General features: G+C 38.2%; 1 protein-coding gene across 1 annotated transcript in view; it reads left to right on the plus strand.

The window, feature by feature from the left end:
• The window catches only part of LOC135086997 (protein furry-like), a 223,151-nt gene extending 202,922 nt beyond the window's left edge, over nucleotides 1-20,229 (plus strand). The window contains exons 33-35 of the mRNA XM_063981854.1: nucleotides 5,701-5,792; nucleotides 19,360-19,483; nucleotides 20,218-20,229. Coding sequence (XP_063837924.1) covers nucleotides 5,701-5,792; nucleotides 19,360-19,483; nucleotides 20,218-20,229 — 228 coding nt within the window. The remainder of the gene's footprint in view (nucleotides 1-5,700; nucleotides 5,793-19,359; nucleotides 19,484-20,217) is intronic.
• The last annotated feature ends 530 nt before the right edge of the window (nucleotides 20,230-20,759 follow it).

The raw sequence follows: 20,759 nt of genomic DNA on the forward strand, positions 1-20,759 counted from the left end.
GCGTTGAATGGCGCGCCCGTAGAGGCGTGTTCAAACGATCATTGCAAACGTTTTGATAGGGATAGAGACATGCGATTTTTGGTTATACGAAGGTAATACGATAGAGAATAATACAAAGAAATAAAAACCACTGGTTATAGGGGCATTTTTTGGAGAAATTTATCAAATAACCAAAAAAACACGAATTCAATAGCAGATTTTTTTCAAAAAGTGTCATTTTTTATTATTTGTTGGCCTTTTTTGTGTATTTTATGTATTTTTTTAGTATTGCCTATCATTTAACATTATTTCTGTTTTTATTTTATCAGGATATACCGCTTAGTTTAAAAGTTATTACGTTTTCTTTACAATAAGTAATTGGAAGAAAAAAAAATTCTATAAAAAATTAAAAAAAATTCTCAAAAATTTTTTGACCTCTTTTTTGTCGATAAAAATAGGTCTAGTTTCATCTATTTTCATATGTACACTTTAACGTGACTCACACTGTATAAATCACTTTTTCAGCATTTCAATTACTCAAACTTGCTTGATGAAATCTTTTTCAATTTTCTTTACATGGTCATAACATTTTCACCATTCCTCTGCACCAATGCAAGAAATACACCTGAAAACCCCGATAAAGCAGCTATTAGGTAAGAATAATATAAAAATAAACATAACCCTCCTTCTGATGCAGTTAGGTAATAAACTAAATGTAGGTAAGTATCAAAACACTTCACTCCAACTTACTGTCAACTCAACGACGCGCATTAAAATCAAAGATTGACTTTGAATTATGCCTTATTTTACAATACACTTTGAAAACAATATGACTTGCTTGAGTTTTTTCGTCTTTTTCACAAAAATAACAAATAGGCATGAAGAGATTACAAAATTTCTGCAGCGGCTGACAGATCTCTTGATTTTCTTTGACAGGTGACAATAAAGCCATAGACAATGGCCATATGAAAAACACACTTTTCCAATATTTTTGTTTGCCATGAGATTCTGGTACACCTATCTATACCCGTGACATTGCGGCAAGACAAAGAAGGCCGCGTGTTGGCGTTCTCTCTGACACCCTCTGGCATTCAACCCCGGATGCACTTCCCGAGGTCTTTATATTTTTATTATTCTGCCTTGATACAATTACGGCGCAGAGTTACATAGGCACACAGATGCCCTTTTTGAACATAGTCCAGTCAATGAATGCTTTAACGACGGTGTAGAGAGAAATCCATGGAACACAATTTCTGACCTCGGGACTTTATTTAGACTAGTTAGGAGGTGAACATAGCAAAAGTCCCCGCCCTTAGCCCTTAAGCCGGCGGGGAGAGGGGGGTTTAAAGGTACCACTTTTCGGTTTTTCGCTTAATCCTCGGAAACTATGCGTCCTAGTGACATGACTACTATCAACCAAAAAAAGCTTATTCAATTTGCTACAGGTGAGACAGTCAAGTTTTTCTATATATTTTATAGTTTTCACGGCATCTGCTCTAGAAGGTCTGTAATTTTTGAAATTTTATTTTTGTCTTACATGTTCCCATCAATAGAAAATCGACTAAATCAACATTAAGCAAATATTTTAGACATGCGGGAGCACGTTAAGCCTAGTTCCAGGGAGGGGACTGCACCGTGCGTATATTTAGACGACCCAATTGGAGCCACGTTTGACTCCCCATCACTGAAAAACTACTGTGCATTAACACTTCAAATTTGGCTCATGTGTTGAGACTTGCAAGATAAACATCAGCTTCAAATTTCATAAATATACCTCAAACGTTTATTTAGGTATTGACGTTCAAAAATCGACATTTAGGGCACTAAAATATATCTATCACCTGTGAAATATTAAAATTTACTGATTTTTTATTTGTTCCTTTGTATTTACACAACTACCTATCTGGATGCCAAATTTGAACCTTCAAGGTCATCTGGAAGTGGTTAGAATTTGGTCTTATAGGTCAGCCATGTAGATTTTTGGACGTCAATACCTAAAGAACCGTTTGAGGTATGTTTATGAAATTTGAAGCTGATGTTTATCTTGCAAGTCTCAACAGATGAGCCAAATTTGAAGTGTTAATGCACAGTACTTTTTGAGTGATGAGGAGTCAAAAGTGTCTCCAAGTGGTACGTCTAAATATACACACGGTGCAGTCCCCTCCCTGGAACTAGGCTTAACATGCTCCCGCATGTCTAGAATATTAGCTCAATGTTGATTTAGTCGATTTTCTAATGAGGGGAACATGTAAGACAAAAATAAAATTTCCAATATTACAGACCTTCTAGAGCAGATGCCGCGAAAACTGTACAAGATATAGAAAAACTTGACTATCTTACCTGTAGAAAATTGAATAAGCTTTTTTTGGTTGATAGTAGTCATGTCACTAGGACGCATAGTTTCCGAGGATTAAGCAAAAAACCGAAAAGTGGTACCTTTAAACCCCCCTCTCTCCGGCGGCTCAAGGGCTAAGGGCGGGGACTTTTGCTATGTTCACCTCCTAACTAGTCTAAATAAAGTCCCGAAGTCAAAAATTGTGTTCCACGGATTTCCATCTATAATGCTTTATTGACTGGACTAACACGCGCAACTGTGTGATGTATTTGATGTTACGTTTACTTTGGACGTTAGATTTGTAAAAACTTGTAATCCACAAAAAGGTAAAAAAAGAAATAAATATCGTTACAAAATGTCAATTACAAAATAATACAAAAAATACCTACCGGGATGGGTATAGTGGGCTGAATTTTTTTCCTCATTTTCTACGTCCAATTAAGGCAGGTGTAGTAGGTACCTAATTATTATTTCAATCCGGAAGTAGCTACAGATGTCGCAAATTTTTCCTTTAATTAACGCGGTCCGGTGGAGAGCCAAGAAGGAGGCAGGAAAAGAGTCCTTTCTTTAATCAGTATTTTATATATTTTGGCTTTAGATACTGACAATGAAGAAATATATAGAGTGCTTATGAATCTTAAATCCGATAGCGCTCCGGGGTGGGACGGCATTACAACAAAGTTTTTGAAACTATCTCAAAATTTAATAATCCCAATCATTTGTCATTTAGCTAATACTTGCTTTAGACTTGGCATATTTCCTACATCGCTTAAACGAGCAATTGTAACACCTGTGCACAAGGGTGGTGACAAAGGCTGCGTCAGCAACTATCGCCCCATTTCGGTCTTAACTTCAATTTCAAAAATATTGGAAAAACTTATTAATAGTAGACTAGTAAATTTTTTAAATAATTTTAACATATTGTCCCCCTCGCAATTTGGATTTAGACAGAAACTATCAACTGAAGATGCTATTCTAACTTTAACGTCATCAATAGTCGAACATGTAGACAAAGGTAATAAATGTCTTGGAGTATTTTTAGATCTAAAAAAAGCCTTTGACACAATCTCGGTCTCCACCCTTGTGCTCCGGCTTGAAAAATATGGTATTAGAGGTGTCCCCTTGGCCCTTTTGACTAGTTACCTTCAAGACAGAAAACAACACGTTAAGATAGCAGATAACGTGAGTGACTTGGTTGAAATCTCGTCTTTTGGTGTCCCACAGGGAAGCGTCATAGGGCCAACCCTATTTTTACTGTACATCAATGAACTATGTAACATGAAAATCCCAAATGCAAAAATAATTTCTTATGCTGATGATACAGCCATTATCTTTACTGGAAAATCATGGGACGATGTGCAAGGGACAGCAGTTGAAGGACTTACAACTATAAAAAAATGGTTAAACTCAAACCTACTCACACTAAACATTAAAAAAAGTAATTTTATTTGCTTCACACCTAATAAACGCACACAACCGGAAGAAAACTTTCAAATCAAACTACATATTTGTGACAGTTCCCAACAAAACACATGTACATGTCTTTGTATTGAGAGAGTTTCCACTACTCGATATCTAGGCGTTATTATAGATTCTCATCTGTCTTGGCATTCACACTTGGACATGCTAATGAATCGAATAAGAAAACTTACATGGATTTTTAAAAAGCTTAGGCATGTCACAACTAAGGACCTCATAAATAAAATCTATATAGCTCTAGCTCAATCAGTTTTTTGCTATGGAATCTCAGTTTGGGGGGGCTCAACTAAAACGAAACTTCTGGAGGTTGAAAGAACGCAAAGACGGTTACTTAAAGTAATGTACTCTCTGCCTTTCAGACATTCTACTGAAGAACTTTATAAACACGGAGATCTCCTTTCTATAAGAAAACTATATATATTAGCTGCCATATTGAAAATACATAAAAGTATATACTATGACCCTAAAATTAATAGCAAAAGAAGAAAGGACAAAGCTGCTCTTACTATTCCTTCCAAAACAGCCTTTGCTAGCAGGCAATTCACTAGACAAGCTGGTTTCTTGTACAATAAAATTAACAAAATACTGAGCATTTATCCGCTTACATCTCACTCTTGTAAAGAGAAACTTACACTCTGGTTAAAATCGCTTAGCTATTTGGATACCGAAACACTTTTAAAAAATAATATATAAAATTTATCAAAATACCTGAAAGTTAAAAAAGGCATATAAAACGTAAAATCACTCTCTATCATAACTTAACATAATACAACATAACACACACACACACACACACGCATACACACACACACACTTACAAACACCATATTTTCTAATTCACCTTATATTTTTTCTTTACCTTCTACTTCAAGTTTGTAATCTAATTAATAACCATTTTGTTTTTTTGTTTGTTAAACTTACCCAAAACTAGCACTGTCTGAATGGGCGGTGACTACCTGATACAGGTATACTTTTACTTACTAGGTATGTCACCACAATTTTTGTAAAAGTTGGTTTGTTAACGAATAAAACATTTTTGATTTTGATTTTTATTTTTGATTTTGGCTTTACTTAATTATATTAATTAATTCAAATATTAATATAGCAGTGGACGTCCTATGGCTGAGATGATGATGATGATGAATTAAAATACTATTTGGCAAATGGTTCACAATCTATTAATGTTTTTTTCATTGACACAGGATTTCACTCAAACCCTCAAGGGTGGAAATGGGAGTCGATAGGTGTGGGGAAACTAACATACGTGAACAAATGGAAACGCTCACAAATAACACTAAATTAAACCAATAACATAATTTTCGTTTGAAGTAGGCCAACATTATTATAATGTAACACTGGTGACACACGTGATATAACACATTCTGAAACAATACTTTAATTAAATACAGTTTCAGAGAAATAACTGCAACTGAATTACGTACCATAATATTATTATGGTGAAACAGTTTTGGTGCTCATTTATTTAGAGTTATTCAGAGTTGATTAATTTTAACATGCTAATTTACATTATTTTAAAGATGTGATACATTTTAAATATCCTTACATAAATAAACTTAGAAATAAAAAAATACATACATTCTTAAAAAAATAAAACATTTTAGTTTAGACCACCAGTGCGTGATCCATAGAACGAATAATCACAACCCATAGAACGTTTAGATTTTAAGCTACCCTTTTTAGGGTTCCGTACTCCTGACAAGGAACCCTTATAGGGTAGCTCAATACTAAAAAAATATTAAAAGTGACTAGATGAAATAATTGCTTGCTTCTGAAAAATATTGTGTCAACAACGATCACTAGGTACGGAACCCTACACTGCGCGTGGAACGACACGCACTTGGCCAATTTTTAAACCATTTCATTAACTTACTATTGATTGTCCCCAGGACGCGACCGGGCGCACCGGAGAGCTGGCCCCGGTGGAGAAGGGCACCATCCACACCAAGCGGCACAGCGGCGAGGACCCCGCCAAGGCCACGTGAGTATACCCTGGATGCTAATTTATTTAGATCAACTCTAAAAAATCTACACTTACAAGAAAAACTACAACATAGATGACGATAAGCATTGATGATGACTGCGTGCTGTAAGAGCCTAATCACACGATGCTGCGCTACTCGCTGCGTCGTCTTACATAGAAACATCTGTGGCGGCCACACGAGCGGTGCGATGCCGAAATCTTTGCAGTGCGGCGCCGCAACGCATCGTGTGCTTTGGCTCTAAGGACCCGTACTGAAAGAGTCGCAACAGCATAACCAACCACTTATAATAGACACTTTACAGATTGTTGTTGATTAAGGATCCTATTTGCAGGAGCAATCTGATTTTCATTCGACGCTCCTCGTCGCAATGCATCGCAATCACACATGTTATCGGAAATGACAATATGGTACGAATCTATAGATCTGAGGTTGAACTGTCTCGGTGATCTTATCATCAAAGATGTCATCACTTAGAACACAGACAATCCGATACTTGTGTAGGTCCCAAGACGACTACTTTGATTAATTAACCTCGATTGAGAATTTCCATTGCATCGATATCCTAGACTTCAGTAATAAAACACTTCTCAATAAACCTCGTCTATCGTTTTCTTGTGGAAAAATTTCTCGCAGCCTAGATCGTAAGCTTCTAGCAACGTCTATTTTAATAAAGTTTTAAAGGAAATCGGTGTCGATCATTCAGTTTTCACTTACCATTCCGTCTTCAACTAGGCTCTCCACTGCACTTCGTCAATTAGTAGCGGAGTAGCCATTAGCAGCTAATCGAGCAGCTGTTAAACTACTATTTCTAATGTGGAAAATCCAAATAGTTGGTTCATTATTTCTAAGTCTAGATTAAAGTGTGTGAAGAAATAGAAATGGAGTGCGTTAATTCATAAACGCTTTCTTTTATGATTATTCACATAATTCTTTACTTCTTTTTATGCTTTATGAATATTGAACTGTATGTGGATGAAATCCTCTTCAAAATAATTCTCGACATGACTACTAGCCAACACAAAGCCAAAATCAATAGTTATCGAAGTCAGATGTCGTGGGTTGAGAAATTATGAATATCTTTTACAAAAAATATTATTTCACAACACATTTGAAACCCTCTTGAAAGCCCACATTGCGCTTTTCCAAGGTGAGGTTACGACTTAACCTTTTAACTTTTGGTAACAGAAATAACCTGGGAGTATAATTAAACCTATTTTACAAGATTTTATTTTCGTCGCGCGCACCTCTCGGGCTTCGAACGGGTTAAAACTTTGCAATAAGAGAGAGGCGTCACGTAACCTATCATATTTTTAATTTTAACTCCTAAATGAAAAGATTTTTAAAAATCTATTTTTCTACCTGCCTTTACTCGTAACTGAAATAATGTCTATTTTAAACACTTGTAATATCAGAACCATGCACGTTATGAAATATTAACAGCGAGCTACTTCTGTTATTAATTCAGACGGACTGCCGTCGCCAATGAATGTACGAGTAGTTTATTTCAACTGAACACTGCGCTTTTCAATACATGTAGTGTACTAAAATTAAAAATTATTTATTTCCATTTTTTTACTGAAATTCTCTCCTAGTTGAGGCTAGTTGCCGTGCCCTACAGGGCCCATACCCCCTTATTACAAAAAGTTACTCAGTTTGAACTCTGGTTTAAATTGATATGTAGCATGGAAATGTCATTTTAAACTTTTTTGTAATAAGGCTCACAATGTTTTAATTTTAAGTACATAATTTATGCAATAAAATGTTGAGTATTGACTATCCACTTAGCGTTCACGCAATATAAAAAAATATTTTACAGATCAAACAGTCATTGCTTTTGCTGGTTAGTTACAATTAGTAAAATATGCCAGCCAGTGATTTCATTTAACCCTAAATATGCGTGTGTCACTCTACCCAATTTAGCCAGCATGCCCACCTAATGCACAAAGAGCAAATACCCAGTAACAACCCCATAGTCGAAGTTAATGCTCGAAGACCTTAATCGAGTTTCCCAACAGGTAGGCCTGAGGATGAACATGGATAAAACGAAGCTTATGTCGAATATCCATGTTGCGCCCTACCCAGTTTCAGTTGGGAGTTCAATTCTCGAGATTGTCGACAAGTATGTCTACCTCGGACAAACGATCCAGCTAGGTAGGTCCAATTTCGAGAAGGAGGTCAATCGTCGAATCCAACTCGGCTGGGCAGCGTTCGGGAAACTACGTAACATCTTTTCGTCCAAAATACCCCAATGCCTGAAGACGAAAGTCTACAATCAATGTGTGTTACCAGTGATAACTTATGGCTCGGAAACGTGGCCTCTCACTATAGGCCTTATACAGAAGCTCAAAGTTGCACAGCGTGCTATGGAGAGGGCTATGCTTGGTGTTTCTTTGCGAGATCGAATCAGAAATGAGGAAATCCGTAAACGAACTAAAGTCGCTGACATAGCCCGACGGATTAGCAAGCTGAAGTGGCAATGGGCAGGGCACATAGTGCGCAGAACTGACGGCCGATGGGGCAGCAAGGTTCTGGAATGGAGGCCGCGTACCGGAAGGCGCAGCGTGGGACGTCCACCTACAAGGTGGACCGACGACATCGTAAAGGTGGCAGGGAGGCGCTGGATGCAGGCCGCTACCAATCGATCAATGTGGAAAGCATTAGGGGAGGCCTATGTATGTTCAGCAGTGGACGTCCTATGGCTGACATGATGATGATGATGATGAACCCCATAGTCCGAGGGCTCGCTGCACGTCACTCACCGCTCGCCATTGTTTGCAGAATCAAAGCTTTATTATATTAAGCGCATATCGCCTGTCCCTTTGAGCTATTTGGTATTGCGCGCCTTTGCAATTAATCATATCTAGCGCGACCCTCGCTGCATCGAGGAAACGCTGTAAAAAGCGCGTACCTTAATCCCTCCCCAGGTGGGGACACTGGTAATATCAATCAATTAGCAACTCTCTCGGACGTTCATAGGGCACAGTCTGCTGTACACTAGATAATTTAACTTCATACATAAAAACATATTAGAAACTGAATCAAAAAGCGCAGACTACAATCAGCCAAATATCAACGTGGATCAGGTATTTTAATATAGTCTAATCTCGTGTTGAGACGGCGTGTCTAATGTTGAAACCGCCGCCGCTTGGTTAAGCCGCAGACAGTTAAGTTGGATCTATGTCAAGTAAGTTTATTTTAATGCACTAGACTGGGGCACTTAGAAGACGGAGCCGAATATAGCTATCGGCTCGTCTGAGCCCACTAAGCCTTGAACTTCAGGTCTCGAGATCGCTAATACAATAAGACAGTTTACCGCAGCCCCTATTCTTGGAGGTTTAAGAAATACGTCACGTTTTCCGTCTTCGTTCGTACTTGAATTTCAGTTTTAATAACGAACACATCACTAGCTATACCAAAGTGGTTGTGACAAATTATTTTTCTATTTTAGTGTTTACAAGTAAACGAATTTTTATAATTAAGGCCTCAAGCCTGTCACATCTTTAATTTCCCACCCTTCGTCCGCACGCCTGTTTATTATATCAAAGCTATTCAAGAGACCAATATCACTATGATCGTTGCTGTCGAGGTTTTTAGTGTAGTATATTTTAATGAAGCTTGCACTACTCTGCTCCCATCGACTCTATTGAAATATCCACCCTGAATAATTGATTTTGTGCAGTCTGAAATGGAATTTACGTATTTTAAGGGTTAATCAAATACTAAAATTAGTTCCTAATATTGAATCCGGCGGGTATTAATATAATCCGGCGGGCATTCGGCGCGCCGGAATGGCCGCCAGGTATGCGGTGCGTAGGGTTTCTGCTCGAGCTTTCTCGAACTCGAGAAAACTCGAGAAATTTGGCTTCATTCGAGACGAGAAAAAAATTACCGGAGCTCGAGAATTCTCGAGTTTCGAATTTGAAGCTTTAGTATTCTTGAAAGCCTATTTTCTTAGACAAAAGTAAGTTTTTAATTATTTAATAGGTTAACGTTGCTTTTAGACTAGTCCTTTTTTACCCGACTGCGTGACGCAAAGGAGTGGTAATGTGTCTAACAGCCTATGAATGTATGTTTTTGAAGCACTATACAGACCAAACTCTTGGGTCGATTTTTATGATTCGCACGTCAATCGATTCCTCTTAGTCCGGCGAGTGTCACTAAAGACATGACGTTAGTAAAACTCAACAAACTATGGCATGTGAGGTATCGCTAGATTTGTTTTAACTGTGAGAGTGACACTGGGTATATCAAAAAAAATATAAAAATGGCCGATATTTGGCGCCATAATATGTATTAAAAAAAATATCACAAAACCTATCGAGTGGGGTATCAAAATAAAGGGTTTTTAAATAGCTTGCAAAATGTACATGTTCTAAAGATTAAAATAAAAATATTATTGAAAACAACAAAAAACCCAACTGGATAAAAATGAACTGAAAAGATAGAAACAAGACAAAGTGTTCACAAATGCAGTTGGGAGGCATCAAACACCTATCATCATCATCATCAACAGCCCTTTACAGTCCACTGCTGGACTATGAGCCTCCTCCGCGGGAAGAGTAGGGGTTGGTGACAAATGTATTTTACTCTACCGTCATCACACGGCTTATCACCAACAAAAAAAATAGTCATTGATGTCTCCGACTGCATTTGTGAACACTTTGTCTTGTTCCTATCTTATCAGTTCATTTTTACGTAGCTGGGTTTTAGTATTTTTGTATATTAGATTTTAAAAAACCTGTGTTTTTGTCAAATTTCAAGCGATTTTAACAATTTTAATTAAAAGACTCGAGACCCGAGAAAACTCGAGACTTTGGCCTCGAGAATTCCCGAAACTCGAGAAAAAAAATAGGTCGAGAAATCAGAAACCCTAGCGGTGCGGTAATTACACGCCCGTCACTAAACAATCGCAGGCGCCCCGCCAGTTCTGCATTAACTGGGCTCTGTGCGTTAAAACACACGACAGATAAGTACATAAATACACTGAATTCTCGAATTTATTAAACTATATTATTAACGAGCAGAAATATTTAAATATTACATTGGTACATTCGCTATATTGTTTTATAGCCTTTGCTGAAATAGAGACGTTCTTTAGTTTACTTTCGACATTTACACTACTGAGATATAGGCATTGTATGACTATTATGCCTCTTAATTTTATCTTTAAATTGTTTTTCGTTACCTTTTCACCCCAGACCTAGTTAGCGAATCATTATTTCCTTTGCATTATTTGATTACATTACTTACTATAATGTCAGGGCTGTACTTACCCAAATATTCAGTTAATTGATAATTTAGCTCTGGAGCTTTATGCCCGTTTTCACCATCAATCCCTAATTTTTAAGTGACCTCTATGGTAACAAATAAAAAGAATTTTGATGTCATATATGTCACTTGAAAATTAGGGATTGATGGTAAAAACGGGCATTAGACCTCTATTGGACACAGTTTCATGTAAATGTAAGGTCTTTACTTGTGTGGAAGACGATTTCCATGCGTACGGTATTTCGGGCACAGCAATTGATATTAAGAAACTAGCAAACCGTGCGAGGCCGGCGGGTCACTTGTCATGTTAATACGGAGGGATCGGGCATGTCTCGCTGAGTTCGCTCATTCACGCCTTTGGGCGCCACCTAGCGACGCATTGTTCGCGCCCTCTCCGCTGTCCTTTGACGGAATTATTCATTTCCCGCCGCGTGCAGTCGCGCCGGCTGAATACACCGGACACCTGAAAGCAGATAACTAATTATTAGATCGGAATTTCCATATTAAATTCTTGCTGTATGTTTCATTTCGGTTCGTCGCGCTAATCTGCTGTGCGTTTGTCAAAGAGCGGCGATTGGGAAGGGTTCCCATTTCAAATGTTTCAACTTCTGAATTTAACTTTATTAGGCTCTACAGAGATAATAATAATTGATTCTTCTCCATGATTCTTTTTAGATAATACACATTATAATATTGCCTGTAATTTATATTAATAGATGCTGCGTAGATATTAAAAATTAACAAGGCCTTCATAAAAAGCACCCCAGAAGAATTCTATACAGATGAAAAAAGTCATGTTAATCGCAAAGCTTAGCTTTAAATAAACTCTTATCAAGAAAATCTTTGACTTGACCATTTAATTTATCTGCCGGTAATAGTCGTGACGTCATTACTGTGTGGGCATGACGAGCTCGACCTTATAATAGGTACCGCATCTCCCACGGATAGATTAGCTGTCAATCTATGGAAATATATTCTGAATTTAATAACGACAAAGTGAGGAAAGTTATCCACAAAAACAATTTTAATATAGCCTGCTTTAATCGAACTTTGGTTAGCTTTAAAACATAATAGAGTGCACTGTCGCGTTTTTTTACTCACGTGGCCTTTTACAATCTGGAATGCACGGACATTGTACACTACATTAGAGGGCCGTCCGCGCACTATTTGCACAGGAAATTTGATTAATTACAGATGAGGCGCACTCGCGATCGCTCGATTAAAAATAATGTTTACAGTAGCAAACAAAACGGCCGCGGGCAGGCACTTAACACGATTTGCTCGTGTTGCGCCGGACGCGGATGCTGCGAGCGCATAAAAGGTGGAAAATCAAAAATTGCCCAGCCCCTAGTTGACCGATGCCTAATAGCCTCATCCGATTTGAGTTACGCTGCATTTGGTAATACATCAGTCGGTACTCGTATATGCCACCGTCTAGACGGCCGGTGTTTTTCACAGATAACTTAATTACTCACGGATGAGTTCGATTTTGCGAATATTTTTAAAACAAGCCCAGTCAATCGAGAACAGCATCGGATTTTTATTGGAAGCTAAACTGTTATGATAACCTATAGGTAGTATGGAAATCATTTTATGAGTTAAAGGTGCGTTCAGTCTCCGAGGGGTTTTTAAAAGGTTTTTGTTGGTGACACTTATAAATGTTAAATCCGCTAGTTGCGTGCGCTGGCAAGCTCAAGAAATTACACTGAAGGAGGCTGTTCACGCAACGCCACACAATTGTTTGTGTAGGGGTGTGTGTTTTACATACATTAAATATCAAGCTCTTACAAGTTACACGTTGATGTTGTTGCACAACAATCAAATTGTTGTATGTATGAAATATTTTACACACCGCAATATTCACTTCAATGTATTTTAACATAAAGGTAAAATGAAAATCATGTTCAATGCTGAAAAAAAGTTATTACACAGTTGGGAATTAATATTTGCGTTTTCAGTTTTAATTATTCAGTAGCTGATTAACCTACCAACCGCTTGTTTTTCTCGGCCGCCCATCGACATAAAGTTTATTTTTCCGTGTCCCTGGGACCAATATCCCCAAACAAATAATTACCCCGTGATTTTCATTTAGCAAAGGATTCTTGTAACTTGGCAGGTACTTATTAGTCTTCAACAATAAGATTTTCATCGGGAAATTGTTTATTAATTTGATGAGTGATCAGTGCTTCGTGGGTATATTTTTGGATAAAGTATTATTCCTTAAAATAAGTAGCGGGTCACAGACCGATCAGGCGGAGAGTTGAGTATTTTGAAACATTAAAAATAGGTAGTTTCTTTTTCTCTTTTTTTTTTTCAAGTAAACCATTCGCCTAATGGTTTATTACAAGGCAATGTGATATTGAAACTATTCCGTAATTTTGAAATGGTTTACGAGTATAAGTATTCATTGATTAAACCCATAGTGCTCTACTGTTTCCGGTGAACTGAAAATAATCTGGTCTGAGCCCAAGCACTTATGGAGCACGCCTTATAGGAAATGGACAGGAAGTTTCCGCTTGCGTGCTGTGGGCGGGCGGCGAGCGCTGTGTGTTCAGCGATCACCGCTCACGGTGTTGACAGAGAGGGCATTTTCATGTTTGGGCGGGCGGGCGGTTTCGACGCTATTTATTTAGCCCTGGCTGATGGATTGGTAAAAATAACTCCTTATTTCAATGCGCATTGCAAACAGAAAAGGCAATACAATAGACTTTGTTTAAGTGCATTGTTCAACTACCGAGTAAATAAAATTCAATCATTGAATCTGCATGATTACTGCTAATTTATTTTGTTTCAAACTTAATGTGAAGTCGTGAATGAATGATGACAACATACGTTGTAATTTAATTAAGATGTTTTAAGGAATTCTTGTAAATTCTGTATTAACCTTCCACCTACAATCAAATGAGTTTCTCTGATGGAATACCAAAACTTTTGTAACGGATTCCATAGAGCGGACACAGTATATTCTAGCACACCTTGGATTACAAAATGTCCGCAGATATTGTTTCCTTGGCTCTCGCTTACCGACGACGGGGCAAATTGAATGGAACTTTCGAATAAACACAAAATTGCCCGTTGATTGGATTCGACCCGGACATGCCAGGAAATTATCCGAATGCTCCGACCGCTACGAGAGTACATTACGCTGACCGCATTAGGCTTTGGTTGCGTTGTGTAAGTTTAAGTGAAGGGCTTTTTATACAACATTTTTATATTATTCGTTACGCTCTAATATTTTTAAGATACGAACAAGAACACTAAACACAAATCAAAGCAAGCTGAGTAGTCTTGTGACTTCAGTCACAATGAGCAAAAGAACTACGGGACTATTCCCACCTCTCGTTCCCACCGCTGCAACTCCTGTGTAGCCAGGATCTACGGCTTGACCGCCAATAAAAACCCAACCAGTGAAGGTCAAGTTTGTCCTGGGAGAAAGTTAAACTGACATTGAACCCGCAACGAAATTAAGCAAGAGAACAAAAGGAGAAGATCAGAGCAAAAGAACTAGCAGCAGGTTCAAATCAAATCAAAAACATTTATTTCTTAGAAAGTGGTAACAAGATATTAAATAAGAACAGGTTCAGCATCTTCTGCCACTTGTGGCGTAGAAATATTTACATTATAGCATTAATTAGTTGACGGTATTGGTAATCTTTAACGTTAACTACATGCTCTTGAATGTGACAGGCTGTAATAACTTCCAGTAATTTCTTCCCTAGAGAGCGATGGCATTAGCTTGTTAGACTTGTAACTGTTTCAAAGCCAAGCAGAGAACACATTAATATGTTCCGGGATCCAACTTCCAAAAGGAAGCTTTTTCCATGATAAAATTAGATGACGTCCTTCTGATCAAAAAGAGTGACAATGTAAGGTTGAAAGCTCTAGTATTGTTTTATCCCTCGTCAAATTTTGACGGACTTGTCAAAGGATGAAATAGCTTCATCCTTTGTCCTAACGCGGCATGTGACGGCCGACCTTGGGCGCCCGCCGGCCAGCGAGCCACGAGTATTGCTACTTAACCATACACTTATGTACATAGTAAATATGAGAGGTGATACATCATAGCGCAGGAGGGAGTGCCCCATAAGTGATTGCCAGACCCTCCGACAAATAGTCCAAAGTGTCTGCTAGTGACCGGGCGCGATAAGTCATCTGTGAGGACGCAGTTCGGGAACCTTCTTATTTGTAAAGGTAAGTTTTTCTAATTTATGGACATTTCTCTAATAAATTACTGCAACAGTAATATAATAGAGAAATCTGTGCCTTTAGAATATGTGTGTCCATACCATACAATTTCGAATCGTTTGTTTTTTCTCTTTAATAAGTTTTTTTCTTCAGAAACTACCTTCGCTTCAAGCTTCTCGCGTCATCTATACCTAAATTATTCATTTCTGATTTTTACGTTCTCATAAAACGGTATTGCTAACGCCATCTACATTCGGCGCCACAAAATATGGCGATGAGCTGATGTTGCATGCACACTGACTTAAAATTGAGTGTGTGTGCAAAGGAGAGTACAATGACGAACAGCTCCGTTCTTTCATTTATTAACGAACATTTTGCACAGAAGATAAAAATTTGCAAAAGTCCATGAAAGCCGTTGTGTGCGTTTTTTATTGCAAAGAACACCTGCGGAGGGTGACCCAGCGCCCTTATAAAGCGTGCAATTATTTTACTGTACGCTTTCACAAATTGCCGGATTATCTTTAAACGAGTTTTCACCCTCTCTCCTGGATTACGGTTCGTCATAGAACGGATTTAATCCAAGTTCAAGGTTAACTAGTTGGGCAACAATAATAACAACCCTTACCTATATCATGTGGGAAACGGGAACGGGCACCCCTCGTTATTTATTTATCCATATAACTTACTCCGATAAACAATTTATACTAGTATAATAATTATAGTGTCTTTAGTAAGTAAGTAATTGATCTTTACAAAAACGTTAACATTTTCATAACAAACGTACACACACTAACAATGTTAAATTGAACAAGCCAATGAATGCATCCTATTTGGAGATGAACAATCTATTCATGGGTCTCATTATTACCAATAGCTTTTGGGGAATCAAGTGGCATTAGTTCGTCGAGTATCTTTGACCGGCTAATCTCATCGGCGTGCTTCGGGCGGCGACCGGGAATTGTGGCCAAATGACATTGATCCACGCCCCGGACGATCGAGATGAAAATGCCACAAATGGACCTATGCGAGCACATTTCCGACTTGTTAAATGTTACCAGGTTCACGGTGAAAGGTTACATGCGGAGGTGGCTCGGAAGGGAGTGAGCCTAATGGCGTGCAGTCGATTGAAGTCGTAAGCCAAACAACTAAATGTCAACATAGTGAACCTACAAGTTGTTAACCTTTGACAGGAATTCCAGGTTGAAATAGTTATGTCTGCCTGCGGGTCAACAAATGTTACGATTTCAATTAGGTATGCTTGCATTATGAATTAAACAATACGTGCTATTGTTAAAAATTCAGATACTAGTTATATGAATAGGTATTTAGTCGATCTTCAACGCCTATTTTTTATAATTGCAAACAGCTTTACCTTGTTATATTTGTGTGAACAACAAATCCGGGAAGTTTCTCACTCAGTCGATTATTATGAGGAGGCATGAGTGTTGTTAGTTGTTTGTTATTGGCCCATTATTTGCTCACGTAGGCTCGCACAATAAATATTGCGCTTAATATCATTCAGGGTAAGCTTGTGTGTTTTGGGTAGAAATACGAAAATGCGAACCAATAGTAAATATAGGTACTCGTACTTTCGTTCAGTTATATTTGTCCATAACTTTAGAGCCAATTTTTTTTATGCATGACAAGGCAGGTATTTGACCGCGATCGCACCTGGTGTTAAGTCTAGTTTCAACTCCTTGCCAGTCAATCTTTTTAGGGTAGCTTTCAAAACTTTCAGCTTTTATAAAATGACATAGGTCTGGCGTTCACTAGCTGTAAGTCTACTCCGGCTAATGTGTGGCCGTGTGCAGCGGCCGAGTTTCCGGTACGCTGCCTTGCACAAATTCGCTTCATGCTTTCATGTCACCGGGTCATATCGGGCTCGGATCTAGTTTCATTAGTTTACGGTAATGGACTTCTCTATATACCAGGTATAAAGTTAGGGTTAACATTTACTGAATAGAGAGTTCTAATAAGTTAATGTTTCTTGTTGAAAACCGAGAGAATTCCATTGAAGGATTTTTGTAGTTCATTTAATCAGCGTAATAAGTAGGTACTTATAATAAGATAAAGATAAAGATAAAAAGATAAAAGATCATTTATTCACCGAGACAAGGTAATACAACAAGGTAGATGTTACAATAGTTATACAGTTCAGCCTATCTCACCAGCAAGCTAGTGTGTGATTATTACATTTTTTTTTTATTGACCCATGCATAGTTAAAAAAAATCAGAACTTTCCAACTACAAACAAAGAACAGATAAATTATTTGAATTACAATATGTCAATAAAGATAATGTCAGTAAATATATGTCAGTTATTCGAATACAGTCAAGATTAATTTTAATTAATGTCAGATTCATATTAGTACCACAGAATACATACGACAAACAATAGGTATTAACCACTAGAATTTATATGTCAGATAATCTTTTACCGAGTAAAAACATTTGTCAACTAATAAATTAAATAATTATCTATTAAATAATGTTCCATTTAGCTCTCTCAGTTGAGCTGGTAATTTATTAAATACGACTGTGGCCATAACAAAACAGTTCCGACTGTACAATGCAGTTCTCACCCTGGGGTGTGCTAGTTTGTTTTTGTGTCTGTCGCTAAATTTATATTGGTCTTCAAACTTGATGAATAAGTTTGGATACGTTTTTACAAACTTGCACAGTTCAAAAATGTACAGGCAGGGGAGAGTGAGGAGTTTGTGTTCCTTAAATATTGGAGCACAAGGCGTCCATGGGGGTACATTGAAGATAGCACGTAAACACTTCTTTTGTGCAATAAATATATTATTAGCCTTTACTCCATTACCCCACAGTACAAGTCCATACCGAAGCAAAGAAGCGACATAACCATGATAGGCTAAAAGAGCAGTCTTAATGTCTGTTATTTTCGCTAATTACCAAAGACAATAGACAAATCTATTTATTTTAGTGTTCAGTGTGTCAATGTGAGGTGTCCATGAACAGGTATGATCAAGTACTATATCAAGAAAAGTTGTACTTTCGCTTTCCAAGATTTCCTCATCCTTATACTGTATTTTGAAATTGTTACTTTTTGGTTTCCTATTATAAAATTTAATATATTTAGTTTTAGAAACATTTACTTTAAGATTATTTGATGTTAACCAGTTTATACATTCATTAATTGTTTTATTGACTTCATTTACATGTTCTTCAATATCGTCATTACTTATAACTATCGAGACATCGTCAGCAAAGAGTGTACATTGATAATGTGTTATGTCAGGTAGGTCATTGATATATATAAGGAATAGGAGTGGTCCCAGTACAGTAATGATTTATGGTTTTGTTAAAATCCGGCACTATGAAATCATTAGCACTTAAAACTTAATTATAATTAAAATATAATGCAAAAGCAACCATCGATGCCTTATTTAAGGCCACAAGTAGCCGCTATTGAGCTCAGCCAAAAGCAGTAGGCGTCGTATTAATTGGGTCAGTCACCAGTTATCGCCACAAGTTGAAGATCGATTTCACTTGCAGGCTCAATGTGAGCTAAACCGATACGAAATTAATTGTAAAACTCATTCGTTACTTTTGAAGGTCAATTCTGGCGGTCACCAGTACCTAAAAAGCAGCTGCTCTAAATTCTTACCATCATCGCATCATTCAGATGCTCATGATTATTTATGTCTAATTAGAATAAGAATTACATAATAAATTCCCCGCGGCTAATAGTTGTTGCGTTTCCCTTCTATGCTGTATTAATTTATAAATATAAATCAACTTCATTATTCTGTTTCCTCTTCTCTAACACCAGCCTCGCCGGGATGCGCAATAGCTGTAGGCCTTCCTTCTGAAAACCACTGTCGGGACATCCTTCAAGGTGTCCCAACTAAAACTGAGCGGGCGCCCTATTAACATGCATTTCTTTTAAATGTAACCTTTGTATTGTCTTGTTATAAGTGTGTTAATAAAGTTATTCTTATCCTTCTTCTTCTTCTTTTCGTGTCGACAACAAACCTACACAGTGTCAGCCCAAAACTCCGCCACAAGAGTGGCGTTGTCAGCAGCACTCATCAAATCCTCCTGAGTGCAGTTGCTTCTTATTGTTATAATCCGCGTTTGTTGCAGCGGAGCCAAAGCGCCAGAGACCCCAGGTGCGCGCGCGCAGGACAAGCGAGCGTCCGCGCCGCCTTGCGTCACGCCGCCCGTCGAGGACGAGCCGGCGCCGCCCTCTGACGGAGATGCCACACCGGTAAGTCGCTACAGTCTTTCTACGATAAGAAATCAAAATCAAAATCAAAAATTATTCGTTCGTTTCAGCCTAAAGACGTCGACTGCTGGACAAATGCCTCCTCCAAGGATTTCCACAAAGACCGCTCGCATCCAGGCACCTCCCGCGACCTTCACCAGATCGTCGGTCCACCTAGTGGGAGGCCTGCCCACGCTACGTCTTCCGGCTCGTGGTCGCCACTCAAGAACTTTCCTGCCCCAGCGGCCATCAGCTCCTCGAGCTATGTGCCCCGCCCTCTGCCACTTGATTTTAGCGATTCTGCGGCCTAAATTGAATAAAAAATCTAAAATATTTTATTCAATTTAGACCACTAGTGGCACTTACGAACGTCAAAATATAGTAAATAAAAAAAGTTTGCCCTTATGGGACACTTTACTTGTCTCCTTATCTTTTGGGCTCCACCAGCGCTTCGAAACAAACATATGGCAAGTGCTGAGAAGAAACGCCGAAGATGGCTGATCTTTTTGGGAGATAATTATGCCATCAGCGTGTATGCAAAAGTTTATTTCACTTCCCTTCTTTCTTCTTCGTCGCTACCCTCTTGCCAGTGGTCGTGGTGATGTATTCCACTGGATTTAGGGTAAAGCACCTGAGTGATAGCAGCAGTGGACGTCATTTGGCTGAAACGAACGAACCTGAGTGAAGATATTGGAATTTATGGTCTTGTCATAATTACCTCTGAACTTTATTTTCAGATAGCCCAATAGCCTTCAAATAAAAAAAAAATCTTGTTGAGCGATAAGCTATCAACATGCAGCATTTCGATCCAGTCTACCTTTCGTTTGTCATCCCAGTGCTCCGTCAATTGCCATCAGTGTCCGATCTAGATGAAACACCGCGTGTATAGCAAGTTTAAGAGGTGGCTGATCTTGTTGGGAGATATGCCACTAGCGTGTAGCATTTCAACCCAGCTTACCTTCCAGCATGTTGCCTTCCCCGTGCTTCGTCAATCGCCATCAATATCCGACTACCGTAGATGAAACGTCGCTTGTTCCCTAAATCGACTCCTGTCGAAAATCTAATTTGACGCTGTGCTGACGAAATCGCCCGAATCTGACGAGATTTCTGTTAGTCCACACTGGCATTGATTTATTTACTAGATACTTCATATCCGATGCTGTCTAGTCCAATAGATACAGACCTAACAACTAGTTGAATGTTCTGTACATAATCCAGTAAAATAAATTTTTTAGAAAACGTGTTACTTTAACAACACTACATACTATGGAAAGTTATG

This window comes from Ostrinia nubilalis, chromosome Z (genome assembly GCF_963855985.1).
Source record: "Ostrinia nubilalis chromosome Z, ilOstNubi1.1, whole genome shotgun sequence".
Lineage (NCBI taxonomy): Eukaryota > Metazoa > Arthropoda > Insecta > Lepidoptera > Crambidae > Ostrinia > Ostrinia nubilalis.